This window comes from Anser cygnoides, chromosome 6 (assembly GCF_040182565.1).
Source record: "Anser cygnoides isolate HZ-2024a breed goose chromosome 6, Taihu_goose_T2T_genome, whole genome shotgun sequence".
NCBI lineage: Eukaryota > Metazoa > Chordata > Aves > Anseriformes > Anatidae > Anser > Anser cygnoides.
Genome location: NC_089878.1, coordinates 14,006,113 through 14,022,722, shown reverse-complemented (window position 1 = coordinate 14,022,722; position 16,610 = coordinate 14,006,113). Strand labels below are relative to the sequence as shown.

Sequence of the window (16,610 nt, the reverse complement as noted above, 5' to 3'; positions counted from 1 at the left end):
TTTAATGCTTGCGTTTTTCAATTGTACCTGTATATAGTATCAGGATACCTAATTGGCTTCACTAGAGTTTTTGGCCTTGTATGCACAGATGACTGACGTCAAAAGCTTCTTTGTGACCAATTTGTCCCACACATAAGCATTTCTTTCCTCCCAGACTACCTTTCACGACTTGTAGAGTACTCAACCAAGCCTTCAACAAGTTAGAGAAGAAAGTGCTTCCTCTAGCTGTCTGCTCTGTGCTTGCTCCCTGTCCAAATTAAACTTGCTGAGGACAGCGACACATTCCCATTTCACGCTGGTTTGATTAATGTGTCTCAGCTAATTGTGTGAAGGATTCCAGCCCTTTCGACTGTGAGACCAGGTTATTGTTCAGCCAATCGCGGCTACCATGTGAAAATGGGGGCTGTTTAGTGTTCATGCACCAGAATCAAAGGAGGGGCATCTTGGACTGGGTCACAGAGCAACACCCACTTCTTTGAAAAGATGTTACTATGCTCTACTAAACCTGTAAACCTCTTGCTCAAAGCACGTCTTCTCCCTCCTCCTCTCCCCCTGTTCTCTTTTTTCCTTTCCAGAGAGACAGACTCCCCCCACCACTCTGTTAGGGTATAAGCAGGAGAGAATGGCTAGACTGCAGATGGGTGGATTTCACATTCTAGGGTTTTTAATATTTCACTTTTATATTTCTCTTAGAGAATGATCCTGCTGAGAGGCTGAGAATCGGTGCTCATCATTTCCCCCTCACTGACACTTGAATATATTTTCCCAAGAGAAAACATTAAACAAAAAGAGAGAGAAAGAGAAGAAGGGAAAGAGAGAGAGGGAGAGTGACTGAGCTAGCTTTTCAAAGCATACTTCTCAACCTGCCCACATCAAAATAAGAGACAACTGGTCCTTTGAAGTCCAGGACACAGACTTCTCTACCAGCCCATGTGGAAATAAAAGAAGCCAGCTTTATAAATCACACAGATTTCTCACCTTGCCCACATCAAAATCGGGGACAGAGACCTTTAAAACTGAGGCTTAAAGGCCCCCAAACCAATCTCCATAAAAATAAGGAGTTCAGATAAACTGTGTCCCCTGGTACCTGACAGCTTTTCTAGTGTAGAACAGGAGACATTGGTCCTTCGCACTGAGGAATGGAGACTAACTACATTGTTAGCACTTGGAACAATGAAATCTTCCATCAGCCTAACGTACCTCAGTGAGGCAGCTTTGCCACACGTGTACTTTTGCTTGTATCTTAGGCCATTGGTCCTAAAGCAACACTATTGTTAAGTAGTTTAAGGGATGTAGTAGCTCTGAAACACTGCTTTTTCATAATAAGCATTAGTAATCCCCAAATTATTAAGTGGTTAGTGGCTCAGAGAAAAAGCTGGTGTTCTTGTGAGGTAAATCCTACCTGGCTTGTAGTTGGGGAACTTGGAAAGTCCTGGCCAGGTGTCCTCAGTTGGGACCCCCAATACCTGTGCAAAACAAGAAGGAGGGTGAGACGAGCGATGGCCTGTCTGCCAGTACGCTGCATCGGTGCGGAGGTGGAGGAATTGGTCTCAACAGAGAGACGGTGGCCTTTCCTGTGAACCAGCACAGATCCCCACTACCCTAGCTGGTACTAGATCTATCTCTGCACATAAATGACATCGATATTTTAGCACTTGATGTTACAACAGAAAGGGTCCTGTTGAGACGTAATGTTGTTGCTGCTGAGAACATCATTGGAGATGTGTGCAGCTTCACTGCCAGGTGTCACTCACGCGTGTTCACCAGGCAGGGGTCACATTGTGCAATCCCTTTCACCGCTAGAAATGTATTCCTGTGCCAGCACTGCACTGGGGACTTACTCTGCCCACTTGCACTGGCACCAGCCAATATTTTTTGGCAACCCAGGCTGTGAGCTGTGATAGAAACTCCTCTGAGGGATAACATGGGCAGGAATGAGCAGTCAGGGACAGAGGGGAGGAAGGAGACCACTTAAGGTGGTGGTTGCTTCTAGGAGAAGTGTTGGTGAAATCACAGTTAGACAGTCTTCATAATTCAGCAGGATGAACATACTTCACAGCAGGGGGATTTTCCAGCTAGATGCTATATGGTGTTTGAACCAACAGTCCTGCGTGGGGATAAGCACGCCGGATGACATAAAGTCATGCACATAATTGCAAATGGTCTCTAAATCAGTGCATGGTGCCTCTATTATTAGTACATGAAAGGAGCTGACTATCAGAAAACAGTAGGAATCCCCATTCTGAACCTCACGCTCGGCAAAATATCTCAAGCTAGACATTGAAAGCCTCTAAGGAGCTTTGAAATTTTGGCCTAACACAGAGCCTCATTCCAGGCTGTATAATAACATAAAACCTTCTGTGAAAGGCACTAATTATTTCATGGCTCTAAAAGCTTCCTCATGATTTTTAAATAAGTTTTAACCTTCTATAGCACAAATCCTATTAATCATGGTATCAGTTATAATACCAGAGAAATGACGATAGGGCTATAACCCTCTAACGGGAAAACCACAGGAAATGTATCTAGAGATTTCAGTCATATGTGGAAGGATAGCCTTCATTCACACTCCGCAAAGCTGGGCCCTGCCCCGGTTTTGAACTGTGTTAATTGGCCAAGTATGGATGGTTTTTTTCCTCAATAATTCTTTTTTTTCCCCCACTTTCTATGAAAGAGTAATTCAGCATTTATATAAAAGGGCTGAACTTGAGTCTAATAACTGGGCTTGCTTATCTGTATTTTTAACACATTCTAGGTAAAAGCGGAGAGAAAAACCCAACCTGGCAGGAGTGTTTCTGAGTAAAGGGATTAAGAAGGAAAAATTTGATTTGCACAGACTTGAGGCTGTAAAGTCCTCTCACCACTTCCCAGGTTCCAGTTTTCTGTACTTTGTCCTTTGAAAACCCATCTTTGGGAAACAGCTTATGCAGAAGAGTAAATCCCTGGGAGATGTGAAGGGGCAGATACCTGCAGCAACATCCAGTGGGAACCTCTGGGTTGACCTTTCTGAAGAATCAGTAATGGAGTCAGCAGTGAGCAGTCGTGAACATACAGGATCCACCAGTGCCGGTAACTGCCTCAATTTTACCAAGCAGCACGGAGTGCGTAGCTCCATGTTTCTGTTTCCCCAGCAGAAAAAAAAGCTTAAGAGGATCCTGAATATCTCTGCTCTTTTTCACTGCTGCCTTTATAAAGTAATTTATCACACTTCCCATTATGCCAAAGCATTCTCTAGGGCTGCACCATAAACTGTATGAGACAAAATGTTCCAAGTTAATATAACAAAGGACCTGCAAAAAACCTCAGGACCCTGCCATTTTCAAGACAGTTTGTGAGCAGTATTAGAGCTCCTTTGTGAGATTATGGTGTGCTGTATCCTACAATAAGTAAAAGGTTTAACAAGAAGGAACAGAATTTGCAGTACCTGCACACCTTTTATGCCTGCTTCAATTTGATGTCACTTTAATTGGCTTTAAATTTTCGATGAGATGACAAACATCAAAGGAAAGTCATTTGGTTTATTCCTGTGTCTGTAAGAAAGTTGCCAAATATAAAATGGGTTACAAAGTCTGCTATGAACTTGGCAGATTGGACCAAATTATTCCGCTATTCACAGGACCTATGCTCAGGACTTCAAAATTAAGTAGGGAGCTGGAGCAATAGATTCTTTTCTCTCCCATTTCAGGATATATTGTACTCACCTCCCAGATCTTCTCCAGCTGTTCAGGAGTTACCAGAAGTTCCTGCAAATACTGGCTGACCCTGGATCATTTCAACAAAAATACAGCCTGCACTCCTGCAAGAAACCCAAGGTATTAACTCATGCACATACATCATATATACAATATGAATCTGGGGTGGGCAGGGGAGAGGTAACAATTGTTGGAATGGAAGTATAGAAATCCTGATCTGTAAATTCATAAATCCTGATCTAAGTTGTAAATCCTATATGTTTGGCAGCTCATGTTTGAAAAGTATGAGCCTGATGTGTAGGTATAGCCTACAATCGTTTCATCTAATGTGTGTGTGTGTGTAGGAAGCAAGGCAGGACGTGGAGTGTCTGAATGCATGTAAATAAATAAATGTTCCATTGAAGGCCACTTCATCCAAGTCCTACACACTGAAACACTTGACCTAAAAACCCAGCAAGTAAAATAGGATGGGAGCAGACTGGAGATTCATCACATTCACATCCCTCCAGGATAAATATTTTGGAATAGCAGAGAGCAGTCAAAGTTCCGTATGAGTGCTGGTCCCATCTGCTTTTTCTCATCAGCACTGCCCACTAAAAAGAACAACACCCTTCACCAGCAAAACAAGACAGGTGGTATCCTTGGAAGAGAAACCCGCTAAGTGGTGTCTTTTTTCCAGCAGCAGTTTGTTTCAGGTCTCTTTCAGCCTATCCTGTTACAAACCCACCTAAAACCAGATAGTCAGGGCAGAAGCCTGTGGAATAGTAGACTGTTTTCTGTGAGAAAAATATGCAAAATTGGAGTGATAACAATAGGAAAAATGAATAGGAAACTACAAGACATTATATGGACTTGAAGAATAGACTTAGAAAGAACACAGAGGCATTAACCGCTAGAATGATTTCCCTTCAGAAGCAATCAGCTCTTCACTGGAAAATAGAAGGCAAGAATTCATAGCATAAAGAATTCAGTGGCAAAAGCTAGTCAAAGTAATCCCATTTTTATGCCATCTCCTGATCTGCATTCGTGCCAGAACAACAACAACAACAAAAAAAAAGACATGCAAAAAATGCTTAATTTTACTAAGGTGGAGTAGTCCTGCTGGAAATAATGATGTTGTGGACAGGGTAGACATACCTATTTGCAACTATTTCCATCTCTTATTGTATGGTGTAAAACTCTGCTCATTTACTTTTTTATTTTTTTCTTCCAAACATTTTCTGGCTTTCCTGCCTTTTCATTAAGCCCCATCCCAACTATTTAAATTTAAGTCTCAATCTTCTTCTGTGATACCAGATATGAGTCCTTTAAGTTTAAATGTTGAAAACCCAGCTTTGTCTAACAGTCTCCAAAAGTATTCTCACTTGCTGAGCCACAACTAGTAATCTTTTCTGGTCATCTGTTACTCCTTACATCTTGTTTTTGCAGTGCTGTAGATGTTTTTCACACCTGGCTGTGGTCAGTTGAAAGTCTGACATGCAACTCATCTGTGGAATTAATTTTGGTCATCCTCATACATCAGGTGATGCCAGGCCTGTTTGCAGATCCATATCTAACGCTGTTTTCACAAACATCTCTGCTGCAGTTATCCTTAACTTCCTGTACCCTTACTTTGGGTCTTGTGAGCGTAGCTCCTTACTTGTTAAATGTGCTCTCACATGGTCCAGGCTTATCATGAAACTTAACCCACAGCTTTTACGACACAGATTTGTGTTTCATAGTACTACCACATCACTAGATGCTGTTTGTGAGCCCACAGATTGACTCTACTGAGACCAGTGTCATACCAACCCTCTGTTTTCACAGCTGTTGGATGTGTCCAAATGGCTCGCCCTATTTTGCAACCACAGGGGCTGCTGCAATCCACCGATAGCATTGCACAAGTTTAACCGCATATGGTCAATGCAATTTAGGTACTCTTGATTTGTACTGAGAAGAGAATCAACTCCACATGTTTTTGGAGCAAATGATCATGACTTTTACACACAGTTTGGGTTCTGATATCATGACTAGAAATGACCATTAGACTGGCAACAGCAGAAACTTTGTATGGACTCACTATAGCACCCAGATGAGAGAGATACCACTAGATCTTTTGCAGAGGTTCCTCCTGATGAACAGTGCTGTCTGTGCTGTTTTGTAAATTGAATTTAAGACGCTGAGGACCTGGGGACTAGAGACTTACACAGTACTAAGGAAAAGAGCTTCTAATGGTGTGCGCTCTGTAAATGTGGTCTTCATGACCTAAAATGCTCTTAAGCAAAGGTCTAAGCCAACAGAATTCATGGCTGGCAGAAAATCAGATCTGCTGTGGCTTCCATTATTGCTGAGAAGGCATAAAATACAGACAGAGCAATAAATGGAAATATTGAAGGTTTTTTTTTTTTTCCCTGGATATTTTTTCTATTTTTTTCTAGATTTTAGCTAGAATTTGCTAATAATTACCCAAAAGCAAGTATCTCAGCAATTCAAATCTAATGAAACAGTCTTTTTGCTAATGGGTAAGCTGTTGGTTTGAGAAGAGAAACAACTTTTGGGTTGTTACCAATTTGCCTTCTGATAGAGCTCTCTTTTATATTCCTGGTTTATTCCAATTATCTCTGGATACCTTTAAACCTCAGTGTCTCTAATAATGACAAAACTATCAGAGCAACCACAACTGCTGGAAAGGAAGGACTTTTTGTTTCCCGTAGTGAGACTCAGCTAACCAGCTGCCTTTAATACTTGCCTGATACTGAATTGATTTGTCAGTGGCAATTATAACTGTTTATATCTTTGTGTGCTTCCAGGCTGAAATATGCTTTTTTTTCTTACAAAAAGGCCAGAAGTAGCTGGAACAACTGACATATGGGAACCCACCTTATTTTACCAGGTAGTTTTTTTATCTTTTAAAGTAGGACTTTGAAAACAATGCCTCCTTGATGCTAGTCATCATATTACCCTCTATGTAGAGGCCTCAACTTTCCTCTGAGATACGGGATTTACAGGTACTGCCCTAGCAGCATTATAATGATCCTTCTCTTAATAAAAATGTCTCAAAAAAAACCTTCAGTTTTAAATATTTCTAAAGATTTAGACCTAGGTTAGAACTAGTGTTTTGTTTTCCCCTTTTCCTCCTTACTCCTCTGATGTATGGCTTTTCAAAGTGTGTCAGTCCCATACAGCTGCCTTGGGAAGAGCTGGGGCAGAGGAAGGCGTGCATGGTTCTGTGCAGACAAGTTAGATGGGCAAACAGCAAATTCTGCCACGAGGAGGAAATAGAGAGGAGCCCTCCACTGCCTGCTCTGTGGCTGTTCAGTAGGCACATGTATCTCCTCACAGTTGCTGTATCCTTCTTAGACTGGTGTATTTTCATTAATTGGTTCCCAACAGTGAGAGAGGAAAACAGAAGTGAAGTGCTAGTGCTGGTGTCTCTTGCAGTGGTGTCAGACAGAAGCTCTGATGAGATCAGTAGAGCTACACCGGTGCAAATAAGATCAGGGATGTGGTACCTCTTGGAGTAGTGGTTTTTTTTTATTTCTTTTACCTCCTAAATTTAGCAGATTTGGTACCATCCTGCATGAAAAAAACAACAGACAGTGGTACCATCTGTAGTCCCTCACAGTGTCTTTCAGGAAGGGGCCTAGACATGATGTTGCAGCATGTGCCAGATATGCATGTGAAGCAAGACACTGACTGCTAAAGTATCAGGAGAGGTATAACTGGTTATAGGGATATTTAGTTCCAGTGAGCGTAAACAGAGCTGGTTTAGACAGCACTGTCACATCTGCCTGCAATCCCTGGGGCAGGTTTGGACACTGCACTTACTCCTCAGGTCCCAGTGCTACATTGCACAGTAGAGAAACACCTTCATCAGTATTAAGATCTCAGGTATCTCTCTGGCATCCCAGAGATCCCTCTCCACAGTTTCTCTGGCACTGGAAGATAGCAGTTTGACATTTAGCCAGATGTAAATCTTTCCTCTTGTTCCGTACAGAACAATTCTATCTGCTGGAGCCCCTGGTCTGAATCTCCCAGTTTGGCATAGCAGGGCAATGCAAACTAGACTGGGGAGAAGGCTGTAGTGGTCCTGGCTGATCTGTGTTAAATGGCTGCACAGGAACTCTTATTCTAGTGATTCTACTTGGGGAGATTCCTGTGACTCTCATAGAAGATATTACACAAGGAAAGCTTGTTTGAAAAGAAGCGATGACTGCAGGTACTCGTGATGTTAGAATCTTCTGAAAACTAGCGCTGCACATGCATAAAGCCTTTGGTGTTTAGAAAAAAAATATCTCCCTGATATGCAGTGTAATCTCCCTGAAACATTGTTAGTCTCCCTGAAATCCCTTAATTGAATCTTCTAAAGACTTGAAGAGATAGTGAGGGAGAAAGAGAGGGAATAAAAAGATACACAGAGATTAAAGCAGCTTTTCTAGTTAGTCCAAGAGCTGGTGAGTCTCCTTCTGTATCTCTTTCTTCATCTATTCAAGGCCTCATTCACTTCCCATGTGCCTCCCACTGACAGTATTGCTGCTCAAGCACACTATGCATGAATTGCCATAATGTTTTATTTTGTTATAATTGGTTTCTTTAAACCAAGGCTTTAACACCCACTGCCTCATGCCATTACCAAGGGCATTCTGACCTGCCTTCATGTAAATTGCAGTATCCAAAAGAAATAGTTTTTTTTCCTTCTTTCTTCCCAACAGACAAGTAACATCTGTGTGAATTCACATTATTTCCTAATAGACAAAAATTGAACTTAAATGCAGTGTACATCAAGATAATAAATGACTCTTGTTAGAGGAAGTTACTGAATAGAGCTCGCTGAAGTACTCTATTCTCTCAGCATGATATCTTTCTTTAGGGCAAACACTTTGAATGTTGTTATTATAAGGAGGCGTTATAACAAAGGGTGCCTATAGTGTGAATGTAGTTCAGTGGGACTGAGAGTACTGTGCTGTTAGAGCTGGTTGGAGTGCTGGATGGTATCTTAGTATACCAGCCCTCTGTTGCTATTCACTGCACACTGGGGCAGGGTTCTGTAGTGGGGTTGCTGGTTTTGCACGGGCAGAAATGCTGGGCTTTATGTGTGCAGCCGGGGCTTTGAACAGGGCTCAACTTTCAAGGAAAAAAATACAGGTTACTGCCAGCATCTACCTAATGCATACTCTCCAATCTGTTAGTCAGACATCTTCCTCAAACACAGCAGACGTTCCTGAGAGACTGTCTGGAGGGGAGAGGTGGCAACTAGTGCAAGGGAGAAGACAGGACTGTTTAGACTGGCTTAGCAGCTGGAAGCTATTAGAATTTAGCAAGGTTTTCCTCCTAAGCAATTATATTAACATCAGCCCTAGGGAAGTGAACAAACTAAAATCCCCTGTTTCCCTGAACTGCCCTCCGGACCTTGGCCATCACAGTGTCCGATAAGTCACAGATCTCTGGCAGGAAATACTTGCTGGAAGACCTGGAGCTTTGCTGTTTGTAAACTTACCAAACCGTCTTCTTAGACATACTTCAGCCTGCTGCATTCCCACCCTTTCACAGCCTTTGACTCTGCATAGCAGTTAATAAAAGTTCTGGTGTGCAAGGCACAGGCAGAGAATTAACAGGTCTATGGCAGTACTATCTACAGATGTAAAATTGCTGGGAATATGGATGCTCTGCTCTGCCCTCATGAAACTTCATGCTATCCATGAGTAAGTCAGGACTGTATTGCTGGGAGTGGGCTCAGACTGGTGAAGAAGTGAGCCAGATAGCGGGTGAACCCTATGGCCCAGCTACACATCCAGACCAGCCCAAAAGGAGTGGTGAGACCCCTGTGAAATCCTCAGCCTGTCCTGCTTTTTACCTGCTCTCAGTGGCCCCCTTCCCTTCAGCTCTGCTGTTGTGCAGCTTGCATCCTACAATTCCCAGCCATTCTAAGATTTTGTGATAGAGCTCATAAGACAAGAAGGCTTAACTGAAAACAGGCCTTCTCCTGTATAAAATGCAGAGTGCACCTGAGATGTTCTTAGAGAAGAAAGACAAAGTATCATGGAAGTAATTAAAATCTCTGACACCTTTCTATCTCCAGACCTATTCAGAATCCCTTTAATGCCATCTTTTGTTACTAAGGCCAAAGTCATCATTGGTGTAGTTGGGATTGCATCCACCATTTCTTCACAAAGCTATAGCTGTAGAGAGCTACTACTGACTCAGCCAACCACATATAACCAAAACAATAAGTGCTTTAAGGAAACATGTTATGTTGCAAGACCTGAAAGTCCTTCATAAATGTCACCAAATGAGATGTACACACCTCATAAATATTATCAGATGAGATATATATCACTCCACAACTGATATGTAGCAACATCATTCCCAAAACCACCTGTGAATCCCACAGTACAAAACTCCCCACTGCTCATACATTTTCTGCCTACAAGTGTTAATTCCTCTGCTTACAACTGTATCTACTCAAACTTGGTTGACTTAATTTAATTCAGAAAAAGATTATTTTTCCCAAGAGACCCCAGATGCTTTGGCATTGGTCAGTACCAGATAGCTAGATCAGAAGAGTAATCTGTAGCTCCAAGCAAAACTTCAGGAGGACAGTACCAGATTGTCACCACTTCAGAGGAGTATGTCTGACTGGGGATGGACTTGGCACGAGCAAGGCCTGCCAAAATAAAAAATACTGAGTGCTGTGACAGTACAGTCTTTCCACCTGTACAACACATAAATGATGATTATAATTGGAAACAGAACATTATTTTTCTCTTGGTCCATTAAACACAGGCAACCCCAACGCAGCTTACAAGCAATAAAGAAAAAAGCGTCTCAAATAAACCTCTGGGGCACATCACATCAAGCACTACATTGTGTTTTGCAGGGCTTTACCATTTGTGACTGAAGCAGCCACCCCAAAGTGATGCCAAGAAAACCTTTCTGTTCAGCACATTGCTGTGGACTTAACATGTCACATTATTTTCTTAAGAGAGAGGGATTGATTCTCAGTTCTCTTGAACCAGTTCTACATAGCAGTAATTGCTCTGACTTAAATGAGGCTACTTCCTGCACCTATCAGTGCGAAAGCAAGAAAGGCTGGACTGACCACAGAAATACTTTCTTGAAGTTCAGTAAGAGGTTATGCTTCTGTGCCTTAATTGGCTATGGATACAAATCTATATGCATGCTAAAGCTTCAGTCTGAGCAGATATATTAGCAGTATCCAAACTGTGACTCACCAAAGTCAGCTAATTTGAGCTCACTGAGGCAGCTGATGAGCAAGTTCTGGGGTTTCAGATCATGGTGAAGAATGTGTTGTTGGTGGATGTATGCCAGGCCTCGGAAAAGCTGGAACATGAAGAGCTAGAAAAAGCCAACAAAAAAATGAAATGATTTTGTGTGAGTGCTGTGATAAACTAATTCTGAACTTCAGGAGGAGTCCTAGAACAAGGCAGAGACAAAACAATTGAGAAAACAGTAAAAATCCCCCAAATGGGTAGTGTTGGCTGAGAAGTAGAAAACAGTGGTGGGATATGACTGCCCTTAGGCTTTTGGGGTGGAATATTTGTCCATGAGGACGGTTCATGAGGACAGCACATTTCCTAAGTGCACATTTTGGAAATGTAGCTTTTCTTTAGAAATGAATTGTTGACTGCAGGAGGAAACAGCTTGCTGAAACACAGACCCAACTTTCAGAACAGAAGATATTCTTCCTTCAGTGTTGATAAAGATGTAAAGCTAAGTAGAATGAAGGTTTAAGGAGCTGGAAGTTTTGCCCAGTTGAGCCGATTAACACCAGCAGAGGGAGTTCTGGGGCCACTGCTCACACCAGCACTGCCTCTCCCCACTGTGAGCTTGGACCAGTGAACTGACTCATTTGACAAATGTGAGCTGTTATCCTCAAGCTGGGAGAAAACACAAGGATCTGATTTGAACATTTCCCTGCCCATGGCAGGGGGGTTGGAATTAGATGACCTTTAAGTTCCCTTCCAACCCAAACCGTTCTATGGTTCTATGATCCTAACACATACAGCAGATAGGATCTGATGAACGATGAAGCAATCGGGAAAGCAGAAAAACAAGCAAAAAAGAAAGCAAGAAAGAAATATCTAGCTCCTACCATTATGACAGCATAAATAAGCCTTCAGTAAAATAAGTTGGGCAGAAACAAAGTATGAAATTGCGTAATGGTTAGAAAACAAAACACAGCAGAAGTAAATAGACTTTACTAGAGAAAAGATATTTTTCACCAGAAACTTAACTTGAAGAGGAGGAAAAACAGTGACACCCATAGGTCATTTCTGTACCAGAAAAGTGTCCCTGTAATATTCTGCATACTTGCATCATATTCGATAGGAATCAGAGAAAAAAAAAAACAAACATTGGCCAAGCAAAAATGAAGCAAGCTAGATGACCCCCCCCCCAAAGGAATGGTAAATCATTTTTTCTGTTTGATTGCTGCTGACAGTGAGGGTTTGAGAGAGGAAAGCAGTGCAGCTGGCTAGTGTTTACTCACACAAATGTCAGTGAGTACATGTTACAGCCATGTACTCCGTGTGCTTTACAAGCCCGCCTGGTAGCAGAGTCCTTGAGATACGTGCCAAAACTACAACACTGCATCTTGGATGTATCTGAGCTTTAAGGATGTTTAAAATCTGGGGCCCCAAGAAACTTCATTAGAATTGGTGTTGCTTAACAACTATCTGCAAAAAGATGTGAACAAGGTGGCAACATTTGAAGATGACAGAAGTATTTAGATTAGCCAAGATAAGAAGTGACAGTGAAAAACTTCAGAGAGATCTGACAAAGTCAGATGAATAGGCAGTTTGATAAGGTACAAAGTTATTGTTGACAGCTGTAAGATAAATTAACTGAAGCTACTCAGAAAAAGGACCCAGGCATTCACTGAGGACATCTGCATTGAAACTGTAAGTCAGTGTGCAGCAAAAATCCCGAAAGTTAATTAAATGTGAAGATATGTACAAAGGAGAGTCAGAGACTATTATAATATCCATCTACAAAGTAATGGTACATCTTCAGCCGTGCTCAGTTCTAGTCAACCTATCCCAAAAAGCTGTGGCAGAAACAAAAGAGATTTAAATGACTGTAAATAGGAAGATAGTTTCAGATGAAGAGAGACTGAGATTTAAGAGCTTTTAATTAGGGAGATTAATAATGTATTCTAATGATAAGAGGATACAAATTTTTGTAGAGACAAATTTGCTTGTCACAAGATTTAATTGTCCACAAAAGCTGAATGTACTCTTGCAAATTCATGGACGAGGGACTAACTGAAAAAAGTCTTTAGAGACTGAGAGGTAGTCTGTTACCTCTTTATCAAAGGCAACTTCTCTCCAAAGTGTTTGTCAAGTATGGAACAAATAGATTTAAGTAAGAGCTTAAAAATGCACTTTTAAGCACTGCAGCAATTTACAGTGATCATGTATAGTGGAAAATAACATACTTCCTTATGCTTTAAGGGCTACTTATCTTTTAAGGAACTCACCATAACATTCCAGGGATGAAGTCCTCCAAGATGCTGGGCCATGTACTGTGCCAGATCCGTGTGCTAAATAAAAACAGATAAATCGAGGAAGAGCTGTAAGTGTAACATACTTTTACCAACAGCTCCTCTTCTGTAAGTGGAAAAAATACACAACCGTTCCAAGGATATGTATCACCTTGGTGAAGATCTGATCTGATGCAGTACACAAGGATGTGCCTAAGTGCTGGTTCACGTCAGGGAGCTGGCAGTCTAGTTATCTCATCATAGCAGTTTATGACCTGAAGCTGATAGTTAACAGAATTCATACTTGTGCCAGAATTAATCATAAAGCTGCAGTAAGAAGAAGACATATCCCCTGTCTTTTCCTCGTAATTTGGTTGATAGCTATTAGCAAAACCAACAAAAGTAACAAGGATCATGCTTGTTTATTGGCATCCTGCCCATGAAAGAATCCTGCAGCTTGGTCCTGGTGAGCCACTTGGAGTCAGTGCCACATTTGATGCTGATGGGATGTGAGCTAGTATCATTATTCCCTGTCTTTGCCGTGTAAGTGGAGGTAAATCGTTTCTGTGACCCTAGGGGAGACAAGATGTGGAATCATCTTTGCATACAGTTGTTGCATACACAGAAAGAAAAGAATGAAGTTACGTGGCTGGAAAGCAGGAGATTAAGAAGGAAAATCAGTCATTGCATTAAAGGATTGCAATTTGTTGCTTTGTAGCTGTCACACAATGCAGCAAATTCATGATGCAGCCACTGGTCTCTTCCCAGTACTTCCCAGTAGTAGCTTCACAGGAAGCTAGAAAAAGAGGAACTCACCATGTACTCAAGGACAAATGTTAGTGTCTCCTTGGTCTGGAAAATGTCATGAAGCAGTACAATGTTGGCATGTTTCAAACGCTTGAGAAGAGAAGCTGGGGAAACACAAAAGGAAGATCAGTGTCACCACTGCTGCTGGTAGTGGAAGGAGACAGTACATGGAGCAGAAAATAAAAGCTGAGGGCAAATATTCCAAACTTGGCAGTTCTGTGAGGTGGCAGATACTGGTTCTGGAAGAGCTCCTTAGAGAAGCAAGAATTAGTGCTCTGGGCTTGGCAGGAACACATCCCTCTCTCAGAAGTGTGATCTTGACTCTGTCAGAAATAGCAGTCCTCAGCTGTCACCTTCTTAGCTGAGGAGAAACCATTTATTCAAGGCAAATGCTGAGAGAGGCAGGGGCTGAGAGATCCACGTGCCAGAATGCAGCAGCCCAGGGCCACCACCACTGAGCTTCATGTTCTTTCTGCCATCCGTCTCCTGACCTGCGTCCTCAGCAAGGCCCTTAGTAGACTTCTGGGGAAAGGTAGGTTTCTACCAGCTTCTAGCTTTTTGTGCAAAAATCTGCCCAAAGAAATCACTGTAGATACTAAGCTGAATTTAGGTCTGTGCTTTTAGCTTTGAGAAAACATATCATTCACTTTCATAGAATCATAAACTGGTTTGGGTTGGAAGGGACCTTAAAGATCATCAAATTCCAACACCCTGCCATGTGCAGGGACACCTCCCACCAGCCCAGGCTGCCCAAAGCCCCATCCAGCCTGGCCTTGAACACCTCCAGGGGTGTGGCATCCACAACATCTCTGGGCAACCTGTTCCAGTGTCTCACCACCCTCATAGTAGAGTTTCTTCCTAATGTCTAATCTAAATTTATGCTCTTTTACGTTAAAGCCATTACCCTTTGTCCTGTCACTACACCCCCTGACAAAGAGTCCCTCCCCAGCTTTCCTGTAGGCCCCCTTTAGGTATTGGAAGGCCGCTCAGAGCCTTTTCTTCTGTTGGGGCTGAACATCCCCAGCTCCCTCAGCCTGTCTTCATAGGAGAGGCACTCTAGCCCTCTGATCGTCTTTGTGGCCCTCTTCTGGACCTGCTCTAATACGTCCATGTCCTTGTGCTGGGGGCCCCAGAGCTGAACGCAGGGCTCCAGGTGGGGTCTTACAAGAGCAGAGCAGAGGGGAAGAATCCCCTCCCTAGACATGCTGGCCACGCTGCTTTTGATGCAGCCCAGGATAGAGTTGGACTTCTGGGTTGCAAATACCCATTGCCGGCAGTGTGCAAGTACGCATTTCTCCAGTTTCAAACTCAAAAGAGCAGAGATGAAGTCACTGACTGACCAGTAACTTGTTTGTATTTATACAGCTTTGCCAGGTTTTGTCTATTGGCCTAACCATCTATCAGCAAAGCCTGAGAGATGCTCCAGGCTCACCCTTCCCTGCTGATTAAAAACAGTTTGAGGTACTGTCAGACCACACAGTGGTACTAATTTTTCCACATAAGGCATGGGCCGGCAACCTCATTTCTGCTGAATTAGCCAAAGTGCACAATACAGATTTTGGGTTGGCAGTGGGAGGGCAAATGACTTTTTGTCCTGAATAAAAGCTGCTTTTTGTTTTTCAAACACTCTGCAAACAATATTTGAAGGGTTTCATGCTGGCAAAGCAAATTTACACTGAATTAGCACTTCTCATCTTGTGACCATAATGATTTCATCTGGTTCTAAAAGCCTTATGGCCAGGTTTACTGTATTAACCAACTGTGGCCTAAGCGTATATCAGTTCTGAAATTGCTCAGCAGTATGGGATACCTGATTCAGCATGAGCACTGGAAACGCCACAGAATGTAAATTAGCTCTTGCACACAGCTCTGTGCTGCTGCAGCTAAACCGCTGCTGGTCCATTCAGCTACTGCTAATATTTCTCTGGGGCACTGCAGTATGAATCTTAAATATGCTCCACATGGCACCTGATTGCCTGTGAACCCAATAAAGATACTCTGACTGTATCCCAGAGCCTATCTGCCATGGAAAGGGACTGCTAACCTGGCTCTGTGTTACCTTGAAAATCCCATACGACCAGACTGAGCTGTTGCTCCGGAGGAGCAGTACAGAGGATCCACAGAAAAATGGAGAATTCAGCCCCTGTGCCTGAATCAGGCCCCTGGGAACTTCTCACTTGGTTGCTTCTACAACCCCCTGCTGGGGTGTCAGGTGCTACAGCTAGAACTGAGCTTTAAACGCGTTTCGGCTCTGTGGGGCTTCCTGGGGTGAAGCAGCTCTTTGTCAGTGGCGTGCCATTCCTCCAGTGTAGCAGAGAATGCTCCACATGAATAAATCTTGTGCTTTGTTTGCACTACTGGCTTACATTGTAAATTTGAGGTGTCAGATGCTGCAAAGCTCAGTAGTACACAAAAGATCTATTTAAAGTAGACCCTTCAAGGGATCACCCTTGTTTTCTCCTATAATGAATGAAGTTAAGGTTCTCAGCCTGTCCAGTAGAGCATGCTAAAGGGGTGCTGATCTTTAGAGCATCATTACTTCTATGTAGATAAAGCTTTTAAGGCTTATTTCACTGATGGGCTACAAGTGTAAATTCAGAGCAAAACCACCAGAGGAAATGAGTGTATGG

General features: G+C 42.5%; 2 protein-coding genes across 3 annotated transcripts in view; one reads left to right on the top strand and one right to left on the bottom strand.

Moving 5' to 3' along the window:
- The window catches only part of ALS2 (alsin Rho guanine nucleotide exchange factor ALS2), a 170,557-nt gene that overhangs the window by 108,707 nt on the left and 45,240 nt on the right, over positions 1 to 16,610 (top strand). Inside the window, exons 1-2 of one of the 2 annotated variants that reach the window (XM_048047087.2) lie at positions 2,821 to 3,069; positions 3,686 to 3,812. The gene's annotated coding sequence lies outside the window, so the exon portion shown is untranslated. Of the gene's footprint in view, positions 1 to 2,820; positions 3,070 to 3,685; positions 3,813 to 16,610 lie in introns of those variants that run through there. The other variant, XM_048047088.2, reaches the window with a different exon arrangement.
- Positions 1 to 16,610, bottom strand: part of CDK15 (cyclin dependent kinase 15) — a 38,126-nt gene that overhangs the window by 16,073 nt on the left and 5,443 nt on the right. Inside the window, 7 exon segments of the mRNA XM_067000035.1 lie at positions 1,403 to 1,466; positions 3,702 to 3,731; positions 3,733 to 3,796; positions 10,215 to 10,335; positions 10,904 to 11,027; positions 13,171 to 13,233; positions 13,990 to 14,084. Coding sequence (XP_066856136.1) covers positions 1,403 to 1,466; positions 3,702 to 3,731; positions 3,733 to 3,796; positions 10,215 to 10,335; positions 10,904 to 11,027; positions 13,171 to 13,233; positions 13,990 to 14,084 — 561 coding nt within the window.